General features: G+C 56.2%; 1 protein-coding gene across 1 annotated transcript in view; it reads right to left on the bottom strand.

The window, feature by feature from the left end:
• Positions 1-8,017: 8,017 nt before the first annotated feature.
• Positions 8,018-24,580, bottom strand: part of KAZN (kazrin, periplakin interacting protein) — a 426,675-nt gene continuing 410,112 nt past the window's right edge. Inside the window, 5 exon segments of the mRNA XM_055331474.1 lie at positions 8,018-11,490; positions 13,147-13,261; positions 18,382-18,548; positions 19,121-19,222; positions 20,915-21,146. Of these exon segments, the coding sequence (XP_055187449.1) occupies positions 11,326-11,490; positions 13,147-13,261; positions 18,382-18,548; positions 19,121-19,222; positions 20,915-21,146 (781 nt within the window). The 3' untranslated portion in view covers positions 8,018-11,325.

Raw genomic sequence — 24,580 nt, 5'->3', positions numbered from 1 at the left:
CCTACCCCACACCTGCTGCACCAGAAACTCTGAGGCCTGGAAATCAGTTTAGCTTTAGAATATAGATCCCCAGGATCCACCTCTAAACTACTAGGATTGGGATAGGATTTGGGAATCCAAATTCTTTTTTTTTTTTTAAGATTTTATTTATTTATCCATGAGAGACACAGAGAGAGGCAGAGACAGAGGCAGAGGGAGAAGTAGGCTCCATGTAGGGAGCCTGATGTGGGACTCGATTCCAGGACCCCGGGGTCACGCTCTGAGCCGAAGGCAGATGCTCAACCACTGAGCCACCCGGGTGCCCCTGGGGATCCAAAATTTTTTTTTTTTTTTTTGGATTCCAAAAAAAAGTCTTAACAAGACTTCTCTACCAACTCCCATGGGCAACTTGACTTCAACACCATTGACTCAGCTGGCCACAAGTTAAATGAGACAACCGTGGGATATGGATTTTTAAAAATGGGGATGCTGTATTTGGTCATCTTACTAGAAGCATAATACCTACATTGGAGAGGATAAAACATAGTGGTTACTTCAATATCTGGGTTCGAGTCCTGCTTTTGTTGCTCCCAATCGTGTAACCATGGGCCCATGTCTAAGCTTCTTCCTGCTTCTGTAAAGTAGGAGATAAGAGTACGTGTCTGGGGGATCCCTGGGTGGCGCAGCGGTTTGGCGCCTGCCTTTGGCCCAGGGCGCGATCCTGGAGACCCGGGATCGAATCCCACGTCGGGCTCCCGGTGCATGGAGGCTGCTTCTCCCTCTGCCTATGTCTCTGTCTCTCTCTCTCTCTGACTATCATAAATAAATAAAGAAAAAAAAAAGAGTACGAGTACGTGTCTGTCAGGGTTGTTTCAAGGGCTCAGCGACATCATGTGCGAAACACTTAGCACAGGGCCTGGCCCCTAGGAAGAGGGTCCCGCACGAACAGTCCCCCTGCTCAGATCTACTGGGGGGGGCACCGAGTGTGATCACGGGAACATAAGAGGAATGTCCCGAGGAGGAGGGGATGAAAGAACTGAGGGACCTGGGGGAGGCTTAAGGGTCTCTAAGTTGGGGGCGAGTATTTGGGGAGCAAGGCATGTGCTGCGTGGAAATGCCAGGTCAGGCTCTAGTGTGCAGGAGGGAATGGGGATCAGGAGGCGGCTGGCGTGAGCCGACTCCTTGGCAGCCCCGGAGCTAGGAAGGGTATGGACTAGCCGGCGGGGTGGGGACCCTGCCGGCGGATGCGAATGAGAGGAAGCGGGTTCCAACGTGCGGCTTGCACCCCTCCGAGGGTCGTGGAGGACACGCGGACAAGCCTCTGCCGCAATAGCCGTGTGTGTGCTTGTGTATACACTTGGCACACACGTGTACGCGTACTCGGTACGCACATGCACGCACCTGTGTGCCTACGTTTACCTGTTAGAGAACATAAGGCCGGTGTCTTGGACCTGCGGCCTCACAAAAGCTCCAAGCAACATCAGGCCGGAGCCAAATTTAAAATAGATGCGTCATAGGTGTTAGGGACTGGATGCTGGTTCCCTCTCACATTCCTAGGTTGGACCCTAACCCCCCGGGGACGACGTTTGGAGGAGGCCCTCGGGGAGGTGACCAGGTCACGAGGGCGAGCCGTCATGGGCGGGCTGAGCACCCTTCTACGAGAGACCCCAGAGAGCCCCCTGACCCCCTGCCAGCCGGGGCGACGGGCACAATGAGCAGGGAGCGGCCTGCAGCCCCTGGGAGGGGCCTCACCAGACCCCCTCTGATGGGCTCCCTGGTCTCGCGCTGCAGCCTCGGGAGCTGCGGGGAGTGACTTTCTGTGGTTTTCGAGCTCCCCTGCCCGGGGCACTTGTTACAGCAGCCGGCGGCACGGAGACACCGGGTCTGTATTTGGGGGGCGGGTTCGTGGCTGCTGCAGAAATAGGGTGGTCTTGGGGAATCCAGCCGCCGAGGAGCTTTCTGTGTGGATTTGAAGATTGACCTCGATGATGCTGTGGGTTGCTTTTTTCCACAAATGCAGTCTGCACCCCACGCCCCCACCCCGCCAACCCCGGGAGCCAGCCAGTCCGAGGTTCACTGAGTTAAGTGGCCAAGAAACCAGAGCCACGGCTGGTCCAGAGAGGGAGGGAGCAAGAGAACCTCCCTCGTGGCGCCTCGCCAACCTCCCCGCTGTGCCTCTCCGTTGTCTTTTCCCCTTGCCTGTGTGATTTTTTTTTTCCCTCCTCACACTAGCTTCCATGTTAGGTACTTTTTTTTATCCATCAGTTGAGGCCAGAGAGTGGTCCCCAGCTCTCCCGCGGGCAGTCCTGCCTCGGTGGGGCTCCCGGCGGAGCCCTGCTCCGGATGTTCTGGGCTCAGTGTTTTCGGGGACACTGGCTCCATCCTCTTGGCTCTGGACTGACCTCTAGGGTGAGCTAGAGCCGGAGTGGTCCTGCCTGGCAGGAGCAGAGTGGCATGGAAACCCCGTCAGGAAACCGAGAGATGGGTGACATCCTGTAGGGTGTCCCCAGATGGTGGTGGCATGGTGGCAAGGAGACACAGGGCAGCACTGTCCCCAAAAATGCAATGTCACAGGCTCGAGGGAACATGTCTCTAGCTAGGAGGATCAGGTCAGGTGAGAAAAAAAAAAAGGAATTTAACATCATTTCATCCTTCCGTGTTGTCCTGTGTAATGCAGGGAGAGTGTTTGAAATGTGGGGTGAGGCTGTGTGTGCGCGCATGTGTGTGTGTGTGTGCACGGGTAGGGGGCCTGGAGGAATTAGGAGAAGGGACGGGGCACTTCGGGGTCAAGCCCGGGGACAGCGTGTAGCTTAACGGAGGCTCTTTTTGGGTCAGGAGACTGAAACCCAATTCCCATTGATTTAAGCAGGGAGTGTGTGTTTCGGGGGGAGTGTTATGGGCTGAATTATGCGCCCCCCCCAATGTACATGTTGCAGGCCTTACCCTCAGCACCTCACAATGGACTGTGCTTGGAAACAGGTTCTTCAAAGAAGTGATTAAGTCAAAACGAAGCCATTAGGGTGGGCCCTGATCCAGCACCATTGGTGTCTCTGTGAGAAGAGGGACCCGGGGCACAGACAGGTACAGAGGGAAGACGCGTGAGGACCAGGGGGAAGACGGCCACCACACGCCCAAGGAAAGGGGCCTCAGAGGAAAGCAACCCTGCTGACACCTTGATGGTGGATTTCTAGCCTCTAGAACTGTGAGAAATTAAATTTCGATTTTTAAGCCACGTTGTTATGGCAGCCCTAGCAAACGAGTGCAGGGGGGCAGAGGCTGGCACCCCCAGGACTCAGGAAGCAGGGGTGGGTCTGCAGGGACAGGTTGGTCCGGGGAATGCAACCGTCTTGTACTGTGGCCCTGGGTCAGTCCCATCCCCTGGGCTGTCCGAGTGTGGGAGGGACGCGGCAGCCTGTAACTCTGGGGCCCATCTTACAGCCCAAGACCCGAAAGGTCCCTATTTTGGACCATCTGGGTAAGCATGCGGACTTTCCCTCTCAGATCTCAGGGCCATTTGCATCGCCTGGGGGCCGCGGGGCTGGACTCCCTGCAGCCGGATCCCGAGACCTCCCTGAAGGCAGGGATGGGGGTAGGGGTGGGGGGGTTGGGGTGCGGGCAGCGGGGGCAGGAGGAGACCAGGGTCGCCCCACCCCTGAGAAGTGAGGGCAGAGGAGGGGAAAGCATGCTCCGCGCGGATGGGGAAGGGAACTGGCCTCAGGCCCCACAGCCTGTCTGTGCCGAGCCTGGGGGGCCGGTCAGCCTGGGGTGGGGCTGGGGGGGGTCAGGCTCCCAGCAGGGTTGGAAGGGGGAGGCCGCTCTCAGGCACCGTCTAATTTGCCGCGAGGTCTAGGGCAAGCATCCAAAACCTATGCTCCTTCCTTATCGTTTTTGTTTGTTTGTGTTTTAATGAAATGGGGGTGGTGGGGGTGTGGTGTGAGATTAGCTCCCATAGGAGCTCATTCAACCAGACCCTTCTCGCCCCTAAATTACTACCTTGTTTTAAGTGGGGAGCTCACGGGGCCGCCTTCAAACATGTAATTTACAGAGCGATTTTCTGCCGGGTGCGTTGGGGTGGGGGGATGGAGCGCCCTATAAACTAGAACCTACTACGGAGGAAGTCTGCTCTGCCCTGGGAACATCTGGCTTTAGGGATTTTTTTAATTGTAAACAGCTGGGTGCGGCCGGCCAGCCTCAGGCCGTTGGTTGGTTCCGAGCCCAGACTCTGCCAAGAGCCATTCGGCTCCTCCCCTCCCACTCGCTCGTCCAGGACCCTGGGAGTCTATGTGACCGCTCCATGCCTCAGTTTCCCTATCTGTCAGATAAGAAAAGCCATGCCTCTCTGAAAGCCGTGGTCATGTGCAGCTGTGATTCCCAACCGGGGCGCTTCTGCCTCCCAGGGGACGTTTGGCGACATCTGGGAGAATGTGGGAGTTGCCAGGCCTGGAGCGGGGGTGATGCCCGCATCTCCTGAGTAGAGGCCCCGATGCCGCTTAGGATCCTGCAGTGCACAGGGCAGGCCCCTGACAACGCGCGTCCCGAATGTCGATGGTGCCGAGGTCGGGAGACCCCGCGGTAAAAGGACAGGGCAAGTCGAGGCTGTCTGTTGTTAGGTCTGACCTCTGGGTCCGACCTGGAACCCCTGAGTCTGTCTCTGGTGCTTCTGTGAGCTGCTGGGCGCCGGGACTCGAATTTCTTTCCTCCCGTGAATATCAGGGGGCTGCTCTCCCCTGGGGTCTGTGCTTGCCCCACTGCTAGGGAGAGGAGACCTCCGTCCGGGAAGGAGGAAGCCTTCGGGCCACACGAAAGCACCTGTCTGCTGGAGTCCCCTAAGAGCCACTCATCTGCTCAGGACATGTGCCCCGGTAGGCTGCCCCCACCCGGGGGTGCTGCAGACCCCATCCCACGGAGACTGTGCTAGAACTACCAGGTGAGAGCCTCTCTCTCATGCAGGGCTTGCTCAGCTGGGAGGTTGTGTGTCTCGTGGTCACTTGCCAACAGTGGGGACAACCTGTCTGAGCATGGCCCTGATATAGAGAAAAGCCAAGCCAAGAGATGAAGGGCGATGAAGATCCCAAAATATCATCTGACGCCCTGGATCCAGCCACATCCAAAGCCGGTCACAGTCACAGTCACGGTCCTGGGCTGTGCTTTTCAGACGCCAGTCAGTACATTGCTTTGTATTTTTAAAAAATTTTTAAAAAGATTTTATTTATTTATTCATGAGAGACTTGCAGAGAGAGGCAGAGACACAGGCAGAGGGAGAAGCAGGCTCCCTGCAGGGAACCTGATGCAGGACTCGATCCCGGGACCCCAGGATCACGTCCTGGGTCAAAAGCAGATGCTCAACCACTGAGCCCCCCGGGTGTCCCCTGCTTTGTACTTTTAAGCCAGTTTCTGCAGTGAGTTTCTATCTCCGTTCACTGGCTCATACAGAAGTCCCACCTGCCCTAAAATCCTTTTTCCCCCAGTTATGTTTTTCTCTAGAGAGCCCGCAACCGTGAGCTTCTGAATGAGGCCGTGTTTGGGTAGTAAGCTAAGTTCCCTCTGGACGCTGTAGCAGCCTGAACTTTCTGCCTTGGTGGGAATGTGCTGGATCTGCCCAGCAGGCAGCCGGCAGCCCCAGGCAGCGACGAGGGCTTGAAATGTGCGGGGTGGTGGTGGTGGTGGGGGGGGACTGAGGAATGGAAGCTTAAATTTCACTTAATATTAATTAATCATTTAAACAGCCCCCTGTAGTTTGTGGCCACCTCTTGGATGGCACGGCTGCACTGCGTCTTGCATGTCTCCCTCCGTGAATTTAAATTTGTTTGTTTTCTATCTGTTCACCTGTTCAACCCACAAGGAGTGCGCGTCGGACGCGGGATGGGGGGACGTGGTCGGGTCACGGGTGCCACATGAACAGCCTTAATGCAAACCTTTAGGAGGAAGCCCGGGCTCCGTCCTCTGGGTCACAGACAGAGAGGGCAGACCAAGCAAGGCTTCTCCGGGAATCCACTGGTGCTCCCCCGAGGATCCCTTCTGGAAGGTGGGCCCACGTCGGGGAGGCACCCGGAGGGGCAGGGCCAAGCCAGGTGGGGTGTCTGCGGACGGACACGAGTGCCTCCCCCACTCACCGTGTCTGTCTTCTCATTGGTAAAACGGAGGTGCTAACGTACGTGCCTCTCGGGGGGGCTTCGGGGTGAAACGGGCCACGCGTGCAACCCGCTTAGCGGATGGTGGGCGGCTGGCAAGGACACACAAACCAAATCCCAGCTGCTCATTGTGTTTGAGAACTTGGCCCCCTCCCCTGGGGGGCCTGGCGAGGCTCAGAGACCCTCAGGGCGACCCAGGCTACCTCAGCCCCACCACGGAACCCTCCCGGGGAAGAAGCTCTGCAGGCCCCATCTAATCGGGAGTTTGATGGCGTTTCCTTCCAGGCTTTTCCCCTTGCTCGTAGAAACCATCAGTACATCTTTTGACCGGCCTGGCTTAACATAGACATCTCAGATTTCTACCTGGGGTCGTGAAAGAGGCACCTGACGCCTCTGTTGGCCTCAAGCCAGCTCTGCCCGGACAGCCCCGGTGCCCCCTCCTGGGCCCACTGTGTCATTTTGTGTCCCGAGGAGCCCAATTTGGCGATGAGTCAAAGGGAAAGAGGGACACGTGTGCAGAAAGTGGGAGCTTCATGTCCAGTTAGGAAGCACTGCTTGCAATTGGGGGTGACCCAGATGGGCAGATGCCACCTGCCCCTCCAGCGCTCGCCGGAGATGAGCCCCTCACTTCTTTCTCCCAGCCTGTTTTCAGCCCAATTTACCCTGGGACCTTTGCACATGCTGTCCTGGCGATCTAGAACCCTTTTCCCTTTCTCCTTCTGCGGCTGACCTCTCCTCCGGCCAGGCCTCTCCTCCTTCTGACCACATCAAATGCCCGTGTGGGAAGCCCTCCCACTAGACCTCCGCTCTCAAGACTGGTCACAGTTACACTCTCACATTCTGGAGGAGTATTTGATTTGTGTCCCCTTTCCCCACCGGACTGGAAGGTCTCCAAGGGCAGATGCTGGGCAGGACTTAATTCACCACCGTGTCCTCAGCATCTCGCTCGGTTCTGACTGCCTGGAACGTTCTTCCCCCGGGTCTTGGCGGGGCTGGGTCCTCAGAACTTAGGTCTCAGTTCAGAGGAGCTCTGGGAGCCCCCATCCCTCCACTGCCCTGGCCACGGGCGAGCTTCTGCGAACCGGGAAGAGAGCCCTCACCAGGAGCGGGAGCCGCTGGCATCCTGGCCTCAGACGCCCAGCCCCCAGGGCTGGGAAAAAGAAATGTGCTCTGTGTGAGCCCCCAGGCTGTGATGTTTCGTCAGGGCAGCCCGAGCTCACTGAGGCCAGCACTGGAGAGCTGATCTGGGAAATCCGAAAACGAAAGAACCCCTTGGAGGGGCATCTGGGGGGCTCAGCGGTGGAGTATCTGCCTTCAGCTCAGGGCCTCACCCCGGGGTCCCGGGATCGAGTCCCACATCAGCTCCCTGCATGGAGCCTGCTTCCCCTTCTGCCTGTGTCTCTGCCTCTTTCTGTGTGTCTCTCATTAAAAAATAAATAAAACCTTGGAAAAAAAAAGAAAAAGAAAAAGAACCCCTGGAGGAGGGACACAGAAAGCCACTGATGCTAAGGGAAGGGTCACTTACTGGATGCTTCCCTCCCGCCAGCGGGGTTGGGCCCAGACTCTTCCAGCGGGACAGAGCTCATCTGAACTCCACTTTGAGCGATGCCACCTGGTGAGGTAGGTCCTACACTGGGAGGCGGCGGCGGGGGCTGGTTGGAAGTGCCAGCGGGGCCGGAGGAGCCTGGGGTTGCGATGGGAGGCAGATGACCGAGTCTGAGTCCCTGCCTCAGGAATTCTTAGCTGTATGGAGCTGGGTAAGCCTCTTTGCCTCCCCAACCTCAGTTTCCCCACCTATGAAATGGGCCCATAATCCCCTCTCTCAAGGCGGCTGCTGGCAAAATGAAATGAGAACGCACGTCGCAAAAGGCTACCTGGTCAGCAGAGCTCTGCGCCGTAGTGTTTATTGTTACAGTGTTAAAATTCACTCCTGGGAAGACGCGGGGGCCGTGGCCCCGATGAGAGAACCCAGACCGTCATCTCCGCTCATGGATCATGGATTCCCTTCGCAACCACAGACTCCGTCTGCGGGGGGCGGTTCCTCTCCCCCGCCAGCCAGCCGTTGCTGGCAACGCCGGCCTCAGAAGCCGCTGTGTCCCGGGCTCTTCTTTCCTCGCCACACAACCGCCAGGAGCCCGTGGGAGCCTCGAAGAGCAGCGTGGAAAAGATGGTGCCACAAGGTGCGGCTTTGGACGGGACGGGGGTGGGCCAGGTGGGAGCGGTGGGGGGCCCCGGGGGCCCCCCGCAAGTCACGTCCTGCCACATGTGGCCCTATTGAGGGGCCTCAGGATTGGGGGCCACTGTCCTGCCCGCCCCTCCGTGCTGGCCGTGCTCTGCAGATGCCCCTTTCCCTTCTCCTGCATCTGCTCCGGATGCTCGTGTGGCTCCTCCCGCCTCCTACAGCCTGAGCCCTGAGGACGGACACGCAGATTTCTGGGAGAAAGGTGGTTCTGTGGGGCTAAGGAACAGGGGGCCTCTCAGAAGTGTCTGGGGCAGAGAGCTGAGTCTGCCGCGCAGGTGCCTTCTGACGGCTCTGGCCCCCAGCTTCTCGGAGAGATGTGGGGTGCTTCCACCCCCTTCTGGGTCACCCCAACCTCTGGCACCAACTGCCTCTTTTTAAGGGGCTAGCACCCATGGGCGCAGGTGCCACCTCCCAAAGAAGCATATTCACATTTTCCAAGAAGCCCTGTCACCCCTTGAGGCCCCTTTGGGCTGAACATGGCAGGTCGCTGCTCTGCAGGTGGTCACCCTCCAGCCTTGGTCAATTAGCCACCCGAATCTCTCCACCAAGTCTGTCTGCACCCCGTGCTCTCCTTGCCCACCCTCAGAGCAGAGTTGACGTTTAGGATTTTTTTTTTTTCAGCAGACGAAGCTCCCGGGATCTGATCCTCTGTGGAGGTTGTTCACTCATCAACCAAGCTGTCCTCGTGTTGCAGAGCCAGCTCCACGCGCTCAGCTGGCCGCCAAGGATAGCAGCGGTGGGCCGGCGAGAAGGTGCCATCGGGGTAGCATTTGGACTGAAAGGTACTTTTGATGTCCACGTTGCCCCGGGCCTGTTGGCCGAATGCTGCAAATTTTGTTGTCCACTTGCCCATCTCATGCCCCATGGGATTGAAGGGGGGAGGGGATGCAAGCTTCATTTCCGACAACTCAGGTCAACGCTGGCTTCAAGCAATCAGAGCTGCACGCAGGCACCCGTGTGCCAGCCTTGCTCACCCCGTGGGAATCATTTCCCGTCTGGTTTGCTGCTTCCCAAGAGGCAGATCCGGGGGTCCCAGGTCACCGAGCCTGGACGCTGGCTTGGGAGTGACCTGTGTGCGGCATCAGGCTATGGGGGAGGGGGTTTACTCCCCCTGCCAGGCTGCAGGCTCTGCAGCCTGTGTGGCCGAATGGCATTAACATCCCGGGGTTTGGAACCCCAGCAAAGCCAAGTTAGACGCCAGAGCTTCACCCCTGAGGCCCTGGAATCAGAGATGCGACCCTGGGAGGCTACACATTCAGACAAGAGAGGGGCCGTCCACCTGCCGCCTGCTGGGCGCTCGGCTTCCAGTGGCAAGAAAAGCTGCGCTTATCTTAGCGTCAGAGGGAAAACCATGGTCTCGGGCGCTGGGGAGGAATCGTTCTCAGGTTCATCAGGCCTCGGTTTAGGCTCTTCCTGAGAGGAAACTGTTCCTTGGGTGGAAGAACCCGCGCTTTGGTGGGTCTCGGAGGCTGACACCTGTTCAAGTCTTGGAAATTCAGTCCTGCCCTCGGCTCTTGTGCGAAAGGCTTCAACGCTGTGGTCCCGACAAATGATGCGCCCTGACAACCGAGGCGTCAGGAGAACCCCAATGCGTTTGTGCCCCCGAATCATCGCTCGGCGCGGACGTCAATGGACTCGAGCCTGAACACGTGGCTCAGATGGATTTTTCCACGGTCGTCCACGTGAACCTTTCTATCTCTCTCTTTGGTCAGGGCCCTACTGGGGGCTCTGGAGAGTCCGAACGTGAAGCAGTCCTTGTCCTCCTTTTGGCCCAACCAGTTGCGGGGAAACCGGTTCAAGGTCAATTCTGTGTCCCACACGGGAAACCGGACACATCCTTCTGTCCCCGTACCTTCCCACCTGTCCCCGGAGAGGTTACAAAGCGTGTTACAGACATTAGCAAGTGTTAATGCTCACAGTGTCCCTGGGAGGGGACCGGAAGGGTCGTAGATGAAGACATTCAGGCACAGAGAGGTGAGGCCCCTGGGAAGGAGCCACGGAGCAGAACGGTGGCGGGGCCGGGAAGGGGCTGGGGTTCTCTGCACCGCCGCCTTCGTGACTTTGCCCTGCAAGGTTCGTCTCAGCGAGGGCACTGGCGAGCACACCTGTTTCAGGTGCCTGAGCCATCACCACAGAGGCTTGTTGGGTAAACAATGACAAGCACTTCCCTGCTCCTAATCCCAAACCCACTGTTGCACGTGGTTGCCACTGAGTCGATCACCCGTGCTGGCTCCTGTCCTCAGAACATCCTTCATCCTGACGACAGGAAGTCTGCATTTCCTGGAAATGTCGCTGCTAAGCCCCACCCGTGCAAGGATCATCCACCTGCCTCCACTCGCGGGAAGAGAAGGCAAATAGCTTTTCTACAGTCCACCCCCCGCGTGACACACAACTTTTAGGGGTTGGGAGGGAATGACCGTCTCACTGTGCATCCTCCCAATCCCAGCGGAGATTCAGGGACCCAAGTCAGAACCCGAGTTCCCCAGTCATGGGAGGAACGGAGCCGAAGCCAAGGGCTCACCAGGCCGGCCGGAGGGCTCCAGGTGCCCAGGGTCAGCCTCAGGCTTGGCTGGCGCCTCGCCCCGTCCTGGCGCTGGGCTCTGTGTGTCCGGCTGGAGTTCCACCCGCTCCTTCCGGGAGGGTGTTTTGGGGACCCCCCGGCCTCCTTCCACCTTGGCAGCTCAGCTTGAGGCCACGGGGACCGCGTGGACTGCTCAACGGCTGACAGTCCCTCTGCGGGGGGGCCTGGGCTGCCGAGAGGCTGGGCTGACGGGTCCTTCCACCCAGCGGGAACAAGCAGGTGCCTCCTCGCCCCCTGGAGCCCCCGTGTGACGCTGCGCCAGTCTGCTGGGGTTCCGTCCGGGAGCAGAGGAGCATCCTCGGCCGCGGTCCCTATGTACAGAGTGGTGCCAGCCTCTGGCGACTCTCCCTCGGCGGGCGTGTCGGCGCTGGGCCTGGCGCGGCGTCCCTTCCTTACACATTGGTGACCTCGAGGCCATTGTAGCCTTCCAGACGGCACTGCTCCGGCCTGCCCTGGGGGTCATCGTCTCCACAGTCTTCATTTTGAAGAGAGCCGTAGTCGTCGTGAAAATCGGGGTCTTTGGTGCTGAAGCCCCTTCCTATCTTCCCCAGGGGGAGCTGAGGAGAGAGAAATGAGATGAACGGGCGGGGAGGAGAGGAAAGGGATGAGTGTTTTTGGACCTGGGGCATGTGGGGTCCCCCATTCCGACCGCCGTGTGACCTTAAGCCCCTCGTCCAACCTCTCCGTGTTCCTCCTGTGAGATCTCACGCTCTGTCGCTCAGAGACCCGGAGAGGGTTTCACGAGTTAACGTCGGGGAGAGCTTCGTGTTCCCAACCGGAGGAACTGGACGGTTGCGGAGGGTGAGGACAAATAAGGTCTTTCTGATTGTCCTCAAGAGCCTCCCATCTCCCTCGCCAGCGGGCGGAGAGTCGGGGACGGGTGTGATGGGGGAGAGGCCAGGGTGTTTGCACATGGGCCTGAAGTCTGACTGCGCCCCCAGGTCGGGAAGAAATGTTCTAGCACCTGCCGGGGTGGTGGAAAGAGCGTGGCTTTGGGAGACTCACAAGCCGGGCTTTGGACCCCTGCCCTGCCACCTCCCAGCTGCGTGACCCTGGAGGGGTCACCTGCCCTCTCTGAGCCCCTGCTTTCTCAGCTTCGGAGTGGGAATAGCACTTCCTTCCTCCCCGAGTTGAGGTCAAAGAGCAGAAATTGGATCTGTACGGCGCCTGGCAAGGTGCTGGCAAAGGGCTCTCGCTGTCATAGGACCAGGCTCCCGGTGCCTGTTTACCTCTTATTTTGAACATCCCTCTGTGACAATGATCCTGACAGCGCTTTGGAACTCTTTAGTTCCTTGACTGCTTTTGTTTCCAGACCAGGGTTTTCCCAACCTTTTGTCCAATGTTGCCACCTTCAAAAAGGAGCCTTTTTAGAGACGTTTCCCCCAATCACGCCCCCACCATGAAATTTCCACACGGCAGATACACCGTGCTTCTCTTCACGTCCCGTACGTATACTGCGCCTCACACGTAGAGAGAGTGAGGGGTTTGTTCCCCTCCCTTCCCGCCCCGGCACCAACTTTCATCCCACTCGAGACCACACGTTCTAGATGGAGGGCGCCGTGAGCGAGGGTGGGGGCTCAGTCAGGCTTGTCCCCGTTCATGCCTAGGGTGGTGCCTCAAACACAGTCAGGGCCCAAATATGTTTGCTGAACGAAGGAGAAGTTTTGGATTATCCGCCTCTCCCTCTGCGTCTACGCGCTTCCACCGAGGAGCCTGGGTCAGCCTGGGTCAGCCTGGGTCTGCGCGAACAGGTGCAAACTGATGCACTTTCACAGACCAGAGCCTAACCTGCGGCTGTCGGCCGTCGGCCGGGTCCTTGGAGCTCAAGAGCTAAGTCAGTGTTTCTCGGAGTCTGGGCAGCTTGGCTGCCTGCAGGGTTCCCCGTCACCCCAGAGGCCCGTGGCTTCAGGAGGCCCAGATGGGTCCCAGAATCTGCTTGTTAAGCAACAGCCCAGGTGATTCAGATGCGGGCAGGTGAGACCCACTCTAAGCCTGCGGTGGGGGTGGGCTGGGGGCTTAAGCATCACGCAAGTCAACTGAAGGTGGCTTCCTCTCTCCTGGTCGCACCTGTGATCTGGCCCCCCCTCCCTCCTCAGGCCAAGATTGGAGGTGGGAGGCAGCACCAAGGGCCCAGATGACAAAAAAAAAAAAAAAAAAAAAAAAAAGACCTTGCCCAGGTGCAAGACTCTCAGCCGAAGCCATCCGTAACTTACCCGGCCGGCCTTGTACTTGATGCCACCGCTGTTCTCCTCCTTGCCCGCCCGGGTGATGCTGGAAGCCCTCCCGGGGGGTGTTCCGAAACGCTCAGCCTCCCGGATGCCTGAGGAGCTGGGGAGAGACCCATTCTGAGTCAGCAGTGCAGGGGGAGGGGGCCCAGGCGGCTGCCAGCCCCCGGAGACACGCACACTCATGCACACTCACGCAGGTGACAGTGGCCTTAACTGCTGTGATCTGCCGCGTCCCTCCTGCGTGCCACCCCGTGCTGAGCACTGTATGAATGCAACCCTTACAACAGCCCTGCATGACAGTTGGGGCAACGGGATGGGAGGGCTCAGGCAGGTTAAGCGACTTGCCCAGGGTTACCCAGATGCAAGCGGCCGAGCCGAGATCTGAACCCAAGTCTGTGAGACTCCGAGGTCTCCAGGGTGCTGCACACCTTGCCAGGAGAGGGGAGGCTTGATGGGAGAAGGCCCACATTTGAGCTAACTGGCACGACTGGAGGAGCATCAGGAAAATCCCCCTTACTCTGCATTTGAAATCTGTGTCCCCCACTCCACGAACTTGATGCCTGAAGTGACCCCGTTACTCCCTTCTCTGTGTTAAAGCATCAAGGGCTTCCGTTAGAATGGGACTCGGCAAGCGGCACCTGGCTGGCTAGCTGGTTTTGCAAATAAAGTTTTATTGGAACCCAGGCACGCCCATTGGTTCACATGTTGTGGAAGCCCGCTTTCTTCGGGGTGCTTTACGTTTGACACAGACCAGATGGTTCTCAGGTGCTCCCGTATTTACTGTCCAACCTTTTATAGATGAAATTTGCCCGTGAGGACACCAGTGCTGTGGAGGACGAAGCGGGGAGGATGGAGGGGCCCGGGATGGCCCCCGCCACCACCATGCCAAAAGCTCTCTCCTTCTTGCTTTTCCCACCGCAGCTGAAATCCCACCCCAGTTCCTCCTTTGGATTAAAATGGTGAAAACATCAATGCTTCGGGGAATAAGCCAAGCACCAGATGAAGGCCTTTGGAGGCTAGAAATGGCCTCTGGTGTATTTCTAGTCACATCGTCAGACCCTGAGGGGACGGAATGCTGAAAGGACGCGTTTTGATAAAGGTAGGCTCTGGAGGACCCGGCATCTCAGTGAGGTTTCTGGAGTCAATGTAGAGGGTATCCTGGACCCTAAAAAGGCATCATGGTGCAGGAGGGAAGGTCAGGGGTGGGAATCAGCCTTGGCTGCAGGCCCACCTGAGAGTTGAATCTGACCCGATCAAATGAGGATTTTTAAGGCCTATGAGGTACAAGATGCTGTGCTCTGGTGGAGACGAGGGAGGTGGGGAAGGGAAGAGTATGAATGGCCACCTCCTGGGTGCTGGGTGTTAGCCAGGTCCTCACCCGTGTGTGGTGCTTGAACCCTTCCGGAAAGCTTGAGAAGGAGTGATTATCCCCATTTCAAATTGAGCAGCTGAGGCTCAGAGGGGGGCAGGTTTCTTGCCTGAAATTACACAGATGGTGAAGATGGAGAAGCCAGAGATGGAGCCCCAGAGGCCCTGCTGTGGCCCCTCAGTACACGGGACCACCATCGAATGGTCCGGGGCCTGGTCTCTAGGCCCACATTTCAGTAACTGCTAGGGGTTGGGTGGCAGGATGTCACCACACATCACCTTGGCATGGGTGCCCGAAAATCTCAGCATGCCCCTCCCACCCCTACTTGGAGCACCCCCCACCCCCGACTCTGTGGCCTGGGGAGCCTGCCAGCCACAGAGGCGGGAGATGTGGCAAGGCCTCTTATTCCGTGTGCTGGACGGTGAAGCATGTCCAAGTTCACAGAGGAAAGGCTCCTCCCTGCTGCGATGCTAAGGAGGAAGCTGGAGCACAGCCCCGGAGAAGGGCGCCCTGGGCAACCAAATCCAGAGGAAAGTGCATCAAGGAGATGCTTTGGTCCTCGTGTGAGGTCGGGGGCCTGAGCAATTAGGTGCTGGGGGGGTCTGTGTCAGGTGCGCTGTGTACAGTTTGCCTCACTGAACTCTGCTAACAGAGCTGCCGGGAAGGGAGGGCTCCTGTTCCCATATTACAGATGAGACACTGAGGTGCAGAGGCCTGGAATCACCCGCTTGTGTCTAACATGTTAGAAAGCGGCACAGCCAGGATTTGAACCCACGTTCCAGCCATTTCCCTGTGGGGGGAGAAAGGGAGGCAGCAGTGGAGGTGCAGGTGGTGAGTTCAGAGTAATAATTGATAATCGTTGCACTGTTGGACACCTCACAGTGCCCTGGTTCCTCTGCCAATTGCATTATGTGTCATTTCACCTTATTTTTCCATCAGGGTCCCCCAGCCTTGGGTTCAATCTGGGATGGAGTCCTGAGCTAGCCCTTGAGAGCTACTCAATAGTTAGGGATATTTCTCCATCTGAATCTTCCCACTCAATCAGGGCATTCTGGAAGGACTCACCCCAAAAAGCCAGCCCCACTTGCCTTGCCCCACCTCTCTCTGGAAAGCTGAAGTCAGCAACAGAAGGAGAGGAAGCAGGAGGGCAGTGGACAGGGCAGCTTCACTGCTTGGACCTCTGCAGAGATGTCCTGGGGCAAAGCCTGAAGAGCCTGGTTAATATAATCCCCAGCATGTGGTTAAACATCACCACAATATTTAACCACATGCCAGGGGATCACCATCTCCACTGGTGTTTTGTTTAGCTGGGGACTCTTGTACCAACAGGGGTGGTCTCTAAAATTTCTTAGGAACTCATGAAGTTCTGTTTCTCCCCAAGCTGACTGAAATTGCTCCCCCCTGGCCTGTGTTCTCAGCAAAGTGCTCCAAAATGTGACACGGAGACCTGACACACGGACCACGGGCAGACACGTGTAAGAGAGCAGCACTGTGCGGAGGTAACAGTAGGGAGCCGTGCCTGGGGTCTGGGCTGGCACTGCCTCTCAAGACCCCGGCTGACCAGCTCAGACTCCTCATCTATAAAATGAAGAGGAGGACCAAGGAGTCCACTTTCCTCTTCCTTATCCTGATATTGGAAGGTAAAGGAATCCCTGGCCTGCCGACAATGTAAGAAGCCACCCTATTTGTGCCCCATGAGTGCTCACCCATGAATCCTAGATAGTCCTTGATGCACCTGTTACTTCAGGGGTGGTCAAGGGTTTAAACTAGGCACACGAATGCCCACTAATGTTTAGCTAGCACTGCCCCTCCAGGGCTCAGAATATATTAAGGCCTTTAGAGGTCACATGGCTCCAGAAGGAAGGTTCAGGAAGGTGGACAATGCTTAGGAGAAAAGCCCTTTTCCTACGCTGTTGATTCATAGCTCATGGAATAGGGGGTTCTTGTCAAACTCTGGTCTCCAAGAAGCTACCTCAAAATGTCCAAAATGTAGATTCCTGGGCTCTCCCAGAAGATCTTGGTCCTGTAGATCTGAATAGGGCCAGGGGATCTGTATTTCACAAGAGCACCAATGATTTTGTTGCAGGAGTTTGTGAACCTCATTTTGAGAACCCCTTGGATATTAGCCTGCCTATGGGGAAGAGCAGTTCAGGACTTTTGGATCATTGCTACGGATGCACAATCCCCCCCCCATACCTCACTTTCTGTATAACATGGGGTGTGGCCCTGCTGCTTCCTGAGGTTTCATGTGGTTTGGGGGTTCAACACTCAGAGTTCTGACTCAGAGAGCCTCAGATTCACATATGAGCTCTGTCAACAAAATAGACAAAGCTTTAGCTATGCTGACCAAGAATTACAGAGTGACTCAAATTACTGAAACCAGGACTGAGAGAGGAGACATTACTACCGACACTACAGAAATAAGATTATAGGGAAATGCTTATATAATCCACTGTATGCCAACAAACTAGCTAACCTAGATGACATGGACAAATTTCTAGAAAGATACAAGCTATTCAAACTGATTCAAGAAGACATAGAAAATCTGAATAGATCGGGGATCCCTGGGTGGCGCAGCGGTTTGGCGCCTGCCTTTGGCCCAGGGCGCGATTCTGGAGACCCCGGATCGAGTCCCACGTCGGGCTCCCGGTGCATGGAGCCTGCTTCTCCCTCTGCCTGTGTCTCTGCCTCTTTCTCTCTCTGTGTGTGACTATCATAAAATAAATAAAAATTTAAAAAAAAAAGAAAATCTGAATAGATCTATAACAGATAAAATTGAAGTAGCAAAAAACCCAAACCAAAACAAACAAAAATTTCCACAAAGAAAAGCTCAGGATCGTGTGGCTTCGCCAGTGAATTCTACCAAATGTTTATAGAACAATGAACACCAATTCTTCACATACTTTTCCAAAAAACAGAAGAGGAGAGAATGCTTCCTAACTCATCCTATGAGACCAGTATTACTCTGATTCCAAGGCCACACAAAAATCTCACAAGAAAATGTCCCTACAGATCAACATCCTTTATAAATATAGATGCAAAGGTCCTCGTCAAAATGCTAGCAAACCTAGTCCAGCAACATATAAAAAGGATTCTACACCACAACCAAGTGAGATTTACCCTACGAATGCAAGATTGGTCGGACATATGAAAACCAATGTAATACGTGATATTAATAGAGCAAAGGACAAATCTGGGGTCTGCTGTTTACTAGCTGTGTTACCTTTGGCAAGTACCTTCGTCCCTTCGAATGAGTTTTTTCCATCTATGAAGGAGGGAGAGTGATACCGATTTCTTGGTATTGTCATTAGTGCCCATAGCAAGTATCCAGTAAATGGTCACTTTAGCTTAACTGTAATTAATTTAAGGAGAGAACCCACTGGGAGGGGGTCTGGTTTATCTGTCCAGGTTCTTCTTCTCTGGTCACTTTTCAGATGAGGAGACTGGAGTAGGTAGGTGGACATGGCCTCTCACCTGGACCGTCAGCCCATTGCTATGCTCCTCCCTGCCTCTAAACCTCTGTCTCACCAGCTCTCCCTGCCTGGAATTGGCCACCTTGACCTCTCCAGCCAGTGAGACTCCTCCCCAGCTCAAATCCCACCCTTGCATGGCCTTTCCTTACACCTGTGCTGCTCGCTCTCCCTTCCCTAAACACCTGGGTGGTTTGGGGGATTTCTCTACACACTTCACTCAATACCTGACCACTCCTCTGCCTCTTTTTTGGCTGTGATCTTCAGGATGAAGCACTTTGCTTCTTGGAGCCTCAGGGTGTTGTGGGGAAGAAGTGGGATATAGGGAGTGAGGGGCCCAGGAGGTAGTCAGGATCACCTGCTTCTGCAGCCCACACTCACTTAGCCGGGTGGAAGATGGCGCTCATCTCCTCTGCCAGGTGTCTCCGGAGGATGTGCTTCCCGCTGGGGATGCCCAGGGCAGTAGCCATGGCCTCGGCGTTGAACGTGGGCTCCAGCACCAACACAGCACCGTGAATGCCGCTGTTGGTCAGGTTGTCTGCGTACTCCTGAGGGCAAGGCACAGGGCTGGTTAGCCTGTGGTGGGGGGCTGCCCTGTTAGCTTGACAGGTCTGCCCTGGTGTCCTGCCTTGCTGGTCAAAGTGGGCCACCCTGTTGTCCTGAGGTGTCCTGAGGACCTGGCCTGCTGGCTTGAGGTGCCCTGAGCTCCAAGTGGGGGGCCTGCCCCCAATAGCAAGGGCTTGTGCCCCTGGGGACCATTAGTTTAAGTCTTAGAGGGATCCCCCAACTCTTTCAGGGCCATGAGGACAGTGACCAAGACTATTTTGTCGCTGATGTATCTCCAGATCTTGGCAGGCAGCCCAAAAATACTGTCTAATGAGATGAGCCTGGATTCAACCCCAGCCTCTTTTCAGAGAACAGCCCAGCCTCTCCACCCCTCTTGCTATGAGAAAGGCATCATTAATGGGGGGGGGGTCCCACTGCAGGGGTGGATGCCCCTCTTCTTGAGCGACAAGAGGCAGGCACTCTTGCCAGCCTGGCAACATAAAATGGACACACAGATGTGCATGGGATGTGTATATGCCTGTGAGTCACCCCAGCTCCCCAGCCCCTCACTCACCTTCAAGTCAATGTCCCGCACCCACTTGAGCACCCGCTGGTTGGTCCAGACCACAGGGTCTATGTTCTGTGTCTCGCAGCGGGCACGGCGCTCCTGGAGGGCCTTGGGATGGGGTGGGGGGAGACAATGGGTCAGTTGGAGGGGGGCATGCAGAGGTCACAAGGGATGAGTGTCCACAGTGCTGGGGGGACTCCAGCATGCCAGTACAAGGAGGAGTCCTGGCTGGCGAGCCCTGGCTTCTCTGGCCATGTCAATCTGGGGCTTGGCCTTTCACTCTGGGAAATGGGGAGAAGCCTGCTTCTGGGGGTGGAGGGCTGGGTGAGACCCCCTCCAGCCCCTGCTGAATAGGTGTCCAACAATGCGGCTCTTCCATGAGGGGCTAAGTCTCCCGCGGGTCTCCCGCGCGTCTCCCCCAGCCCCTGGGGCAACAAGTGTCTCCCTGGTACAAAACATCACCTATGGTGACCTGTAGAGGGATCAGCCTGGTCCCCTTTCACCAGCCTCTGGGGGGCTGGCTCTCAGACAAAGGGCTCCTGGGATGGTGGTGGAGACAGGGACCCCCTGGCCCACGGATTCCTCCAACGTGCCCTGACCAGCCCCAATGCACCACGCCCATTTCCACACTTTACTGTCACAATCTTCCTGCACATCTGCCTCCTTCACCAGAGTGAGGTTCTGGGGGTCGGCGACCAGGGCCCGCGCCTCGCCACTCCCCATGCCCAGGGCCCTGTGGTGGGTGTGTTAGAGGGGCTGAAGCATGGACAGCTCCTTCCTCAGTGTCTCCTCCTGACCCTGAGCGGCTGGTACTTTGACATCACTCTAGGAAAAGTAAGCCTTCTGGGCTGACCCTCCTCGCAGGGCCCAGCGATCTGGGAATATTTGGATCCTGGGGGAGCTGAAGCAGATGCCCCATACTGTCTGACTTGGCAGGGCTCAGAATCAAGGGGGCACGCAGAGTCCAAACTCTGACTCTCCTCTCTGGGTCCATGGTCTCCTGGCTGGCCTTGTTCACGCCCCTACCTCGGACCCATCATCTGTCCTCTGGGCCTTTGCTTGTGCTGTTCTCTCTGCTGGGTTGCTTTTCTCTCACACCGCCTGCTAATTGATACCTGGAATTCCTCTTTCAGATCTCAGTCCAGCTGTCACTACCTTGGGGAAGCCCTCTCTGATTCCTCTGGAAGTTACACCTTTGGGTTTTCATAAAACTCTGGAGTTCTCTCCTTGGGCCAGCTTTCCATGGTATGGTGGCACCAGGCTTTTGTGGTTCTTCCTGATAAACAGTGAGCTCTTGGAGGATGAGGGTTCCCTACTTCCCCTACTTGGACACAGGGCATGACCCATGCCCAGTAAACAGCTGTTGGAAGAAGGAAGGGAGAGAGGAAGGATGCATGGATGGCTAAGTGGATGGATGGCTAGGTGGATGGGTGCATGGATAGCCAGGGGGATGGATGTGTGTGTGGAGGGATGCAAGTATGGATGGGTGCATGGATGGCCAGGTGGATGGATGTGTGTGTGGATGGGTGTAAGGATGGCCAGGTGGATGGATGCATGTGTAGATGGGAACATGTGTGGATGGGTACATGGAGGGACAGGTGGATGGATGTGTATTTTGACAGGTACAAGGATGGGCAAGTGGATGGATGTGTGTGTGGATATGTGTAAGGATGGCCAGGGGGATGGATGTGTGTGTGGATGGGTGTGAGGATGGCCAGGGGGATGGATGGACAGACAGTGGGTGCCAGTGGGGAAAGTAGGGCTGTGGAAGATACCTCCACCTCCTGCCCTGGTCCTCACCTCCCTGCTGAAGTTCACTTGGTACAGCAGCTCGATCCCCAGCAGGATGCTGACCTGGTGGAACTTCTTGGACACATTCAGGTGCTTCTCCAGGTCCCGCTTCATCAGGGAATGCAGCATTCGCCCGTCGACCAGGTGGTTTTGGAAGGCCTGAGAGTACTGGGACAGGCCGATGTCATTCAGCCAGGCCTTGGCCACCCAGTGATGGTCCAGGTCAGCGGCTTTGGACAGGCTGGTGAGGACAGACATGGCCAGAGAGAGGGACGGGTGGGGCCAGGTGGCAGAAACAGAGGGACGGGTAGAAATGGGGCAGAGATGGGCAGAGTTGAAGATAGAGGGAAAATAATAGGGCGAGATCGGGTGGGGTAGGGCGGGGGACCGAGCAATTACAGAGACGGAAGGAAAAGGGGATGGAGTGAAGAGGCAGAGAGGAAGAGAGACAAAGCAGAGAAGGGGAGAGGCGGATGCAGGGAGTGGACAGAGAGAGACAGAGACAGATGGACAGATGGACAGAGACAGAGAAACAGAGAGTGAGCCCCACAGAGCAGAAGAGGGATCGGGAGGGAGGGAGGCAGAGGGAAGAGGGAAAGGGAGCAGGGCACACTCAGACACCGGCGGGAGGGGACCGTAGCGAGCACCAGGGCCATGTGCGGCTGAAGCAGCACCGCGGGAGCCCGCAGCATCCTGGGGCTGCCCCCGGGTGTGGCCCCGGGCCTTGCTCGGCTCCAGAACCCCTGAGCCCACGAAGCTGTGGCCTGGGCCATCTCGCCTCCCTCGACAGCCCCAGAAGCCGGCTTCGCCCAGAGCCACACTGTGGCGCCTTGGAATCAGAATTAAGCCCCCTGGCTTGCCTGTTCCGAGCCCTCTCTCCTCCCCGCCTAACTCACATCTGCCCCCCTCGCACCCACATCCTCGCTCGGGCTGCGCAGTCCGGGGGCACCGGTCGTGCGGCCTGCGGTCCCCTGCGCTGGCATTTCCCCGGTCGCCACACGGTGGCAGCGTCACAGAAGGCATGAGAACAGCGAGTCCACCTGCCGGTGACTTGAGAGATGACGGGGTAGGGACCCCAGGAGGGGGTCAGGAGGTGACAGGGAAATGCGGGGCTCACAGAGCCACTCCCTCCTCCCCAGGTCTGGGATGGGGACCAGCATTCTCCGCCCCACCCCAGCCCCCATAGAATACCCTTCACCCGCTTCCCAGCCTGCTCCCTGTGCACCCATCCATGTCTCTAGCTGGAGACCCCCGTGGGATTTTCACCTCCGCTGGACTCAGACTCTCCTTTCTCCTCCCCGCGGCTCACTCCGGGCAACTCCGAGTCTCCCTGGACGCTGCCCTCCTATGCCCCCCCCCCGGCCCCGCCTCTGAGCCCTCCCCAATCCCTTTGGCAGGACAGCAGCCAGCACCCCTCCTGCTGGGGCTCCCCTGTGGCTCCTCACTGTCCTTCCTCCCTCCACTCCTCCACTGCGAGCTGGACAGCTGCTGACCCCCCGCCGCGCGTGGGACGGCCGCCGCCCTAGAGTGGGCCCCTCCTGCCTCCCGGCCCCTTCCTTCTCTTCTTCCCCGCGCTCTCCGTCCCGGTGGCACGCATTTCCAGGGCTCTGGATTACACTTGTAAACGAGGACTCCTGAATTCTCGGCACCCCTGCTCCTCTCTTCTGAGCTCAGCTGCTCACTCACTGCCCCTGTGGCATCTCCTGTCCCACAGCTCACATTTAATGGGCTCCAAATGCAATGCCCTGTCCCCTCTCCCAGCTCTTGCCCTCCCCCACCATCACTGGCTCCCGGTCCTCATTTGTCCTCTTCTCCCCCACCAGGTCCATCAGTCACACTGGTCAGCATGTGTGTCCTCTTTTCTCCTTTTCTGGGTTCAAGCTACCACCACCACCTGCACAGATTTCTGCAATTGCCTCCTTACTCTCTCCCTGCCGCCCCCCTGTATCCCCTCTCCCCCGCCCTCCCCCGCTCGCTCCTTCTAATCCACTTTCCCCACAGTGGCCAGATGGTCTTTTAAAAACATCAGTCAGATCGTGTCCCTCCTCTGCTTACAACCTTCCAGTGGAGGAACCTTAAATGCACGTTACTAAGAGAAACAAGCCAATCTCGAAAGGCTGCATACTGTGTGATTCCAGTTGTATGACATTCTGGAAAAGGCAAAACTATGGAGACAGTGGAAAGATTAGTGGTTGCCAGGGGTTCGGGAGAGGGAGGGATGAACAGGTGGAGCACAGGGGACTTCTTAGGGCAGCGAAATTATTGGGTACGATACTGTCATGATGGATGCATGTCATCATATGTTCGTCCAAACCCGCAGAATGTACAACACCAAGAGCCAACGCTTCTGTAAACTATAGACTCTGGGTGATCGTGAGGTGTCAGTGTGGGTTCATCGTGTAACAAATGCTCCATCTGGTGGGAGATGTGGATTATGGGGGAGAGGGGGTAGGGAGGATGTGGGAGCTCTTGTACCTTCTTTTCAATTTTGCCATGAAACTAAACCTGCTCTAAAAATTCAAGCTCATTTTAAAAATGAGGGAGGAAGAAGACTTTTTTTTAAAAAAATAAACAAAATTTAGAGAATTTGTCATCAGAGAAATAAACTGCAGGAAATGCTGAAAGACTTTCTCCAAGAGGCAAGAAAATAATAACCATACGGAAACTTGGCCCACACAAAAGAATAAAGAGTAGAACTCCTAGGAGTCACAATAAAAAACCCCACTGGATCTGGAAATGGGTAGATTTGAATGGACCTTTCTCCAAAGACAAACAGGTGGCCAATAAACACAGGAAAAGATGCCCATCACTAGCTGTTAGGGAAACGCAAATTTCTCTACAATGAGATACAACTTTAGACCCATTAGGATGGCTAAAAATCTCGGAAAACAAGTGTTGTTGGGGGTGTGGTAAAATCAGAATACTCGTGCGCTGTTGGTGAGGATCTAAAATGGTGTAACCACTGGGGAAAACAGTACGCATTTCCTCTAAAGTTAAAAATAAAATTATTATATGATCCAGCAATTCCACTTCAGGGTAGATACCCAAAAGAATCGAAAGCAGGGTCTCAAAGAAGTGTTACACCATGTTCAGCAGCACTATCCATAGTAGCTAAACCGTCGAAGCCGCCAAGTGTCCACCGACAGAGCAATGGATGAACAAAAGTGCTAGATACACACAGTAGAATATATTCAGCTTTAAAAAGGAAAATGACACCTGCTACAACGTGGATGAATCTTGAGGACGTGATGCTAAGTGACATAAACCAGGCACAAAAAGACAACTACTGTGTGATTCCACTTAAATGAGGTACTGAGAGCAGTCAAAACCATAAATGCAGAAAATAGAAGAGTGGTTGCCACCATACAGGGGGGAAGGGAATAACGGGGAGTTGGTGTTTATTGTGTTATTGTGAGCATAGGGTTTCAGTTTTACAAGATGAAGAGAGTCCTGGACTGGAGGGTGGTGATGGCTGCACAACAAGGTGAGTGTACGTTATATCATTAAGATTGTACACTTAAAACCAGTTACGATGGGGGGTGCACCTGGGTGGCTCAGCCGATTAAGTGTCTGAGTCTTGATTTTGGCTCAGGTCATGATCTCAGGGTTGTGAGATCAAGCCCCATGTCAGGCACCACACTGAGCATGGAGCCTACTTAAGATTCTCTCTCTCCC

Source organism: Nyctereutes procyonoides, unplaced genomic scaffold, assembly GCF_905146905.1.
Source record: "Nyctereutes procyonoides isolate TBG_1078 unplaced genomic scaffold, NYPRO_anot_genome, whole genome shotgun sequence".
Classification (NCBI taxonomy): Eukaryota; Metazoa; Chordata; class Mammalia; order Carnivora; family Canidae; genus Nyctereutes; species Nyctereutes procyonoides.
The sequence above is the reverse complement of the archived record's forward strand: the minus strand, read 5'-3'. Positions and strand labels throughout refer to the sequence as shown.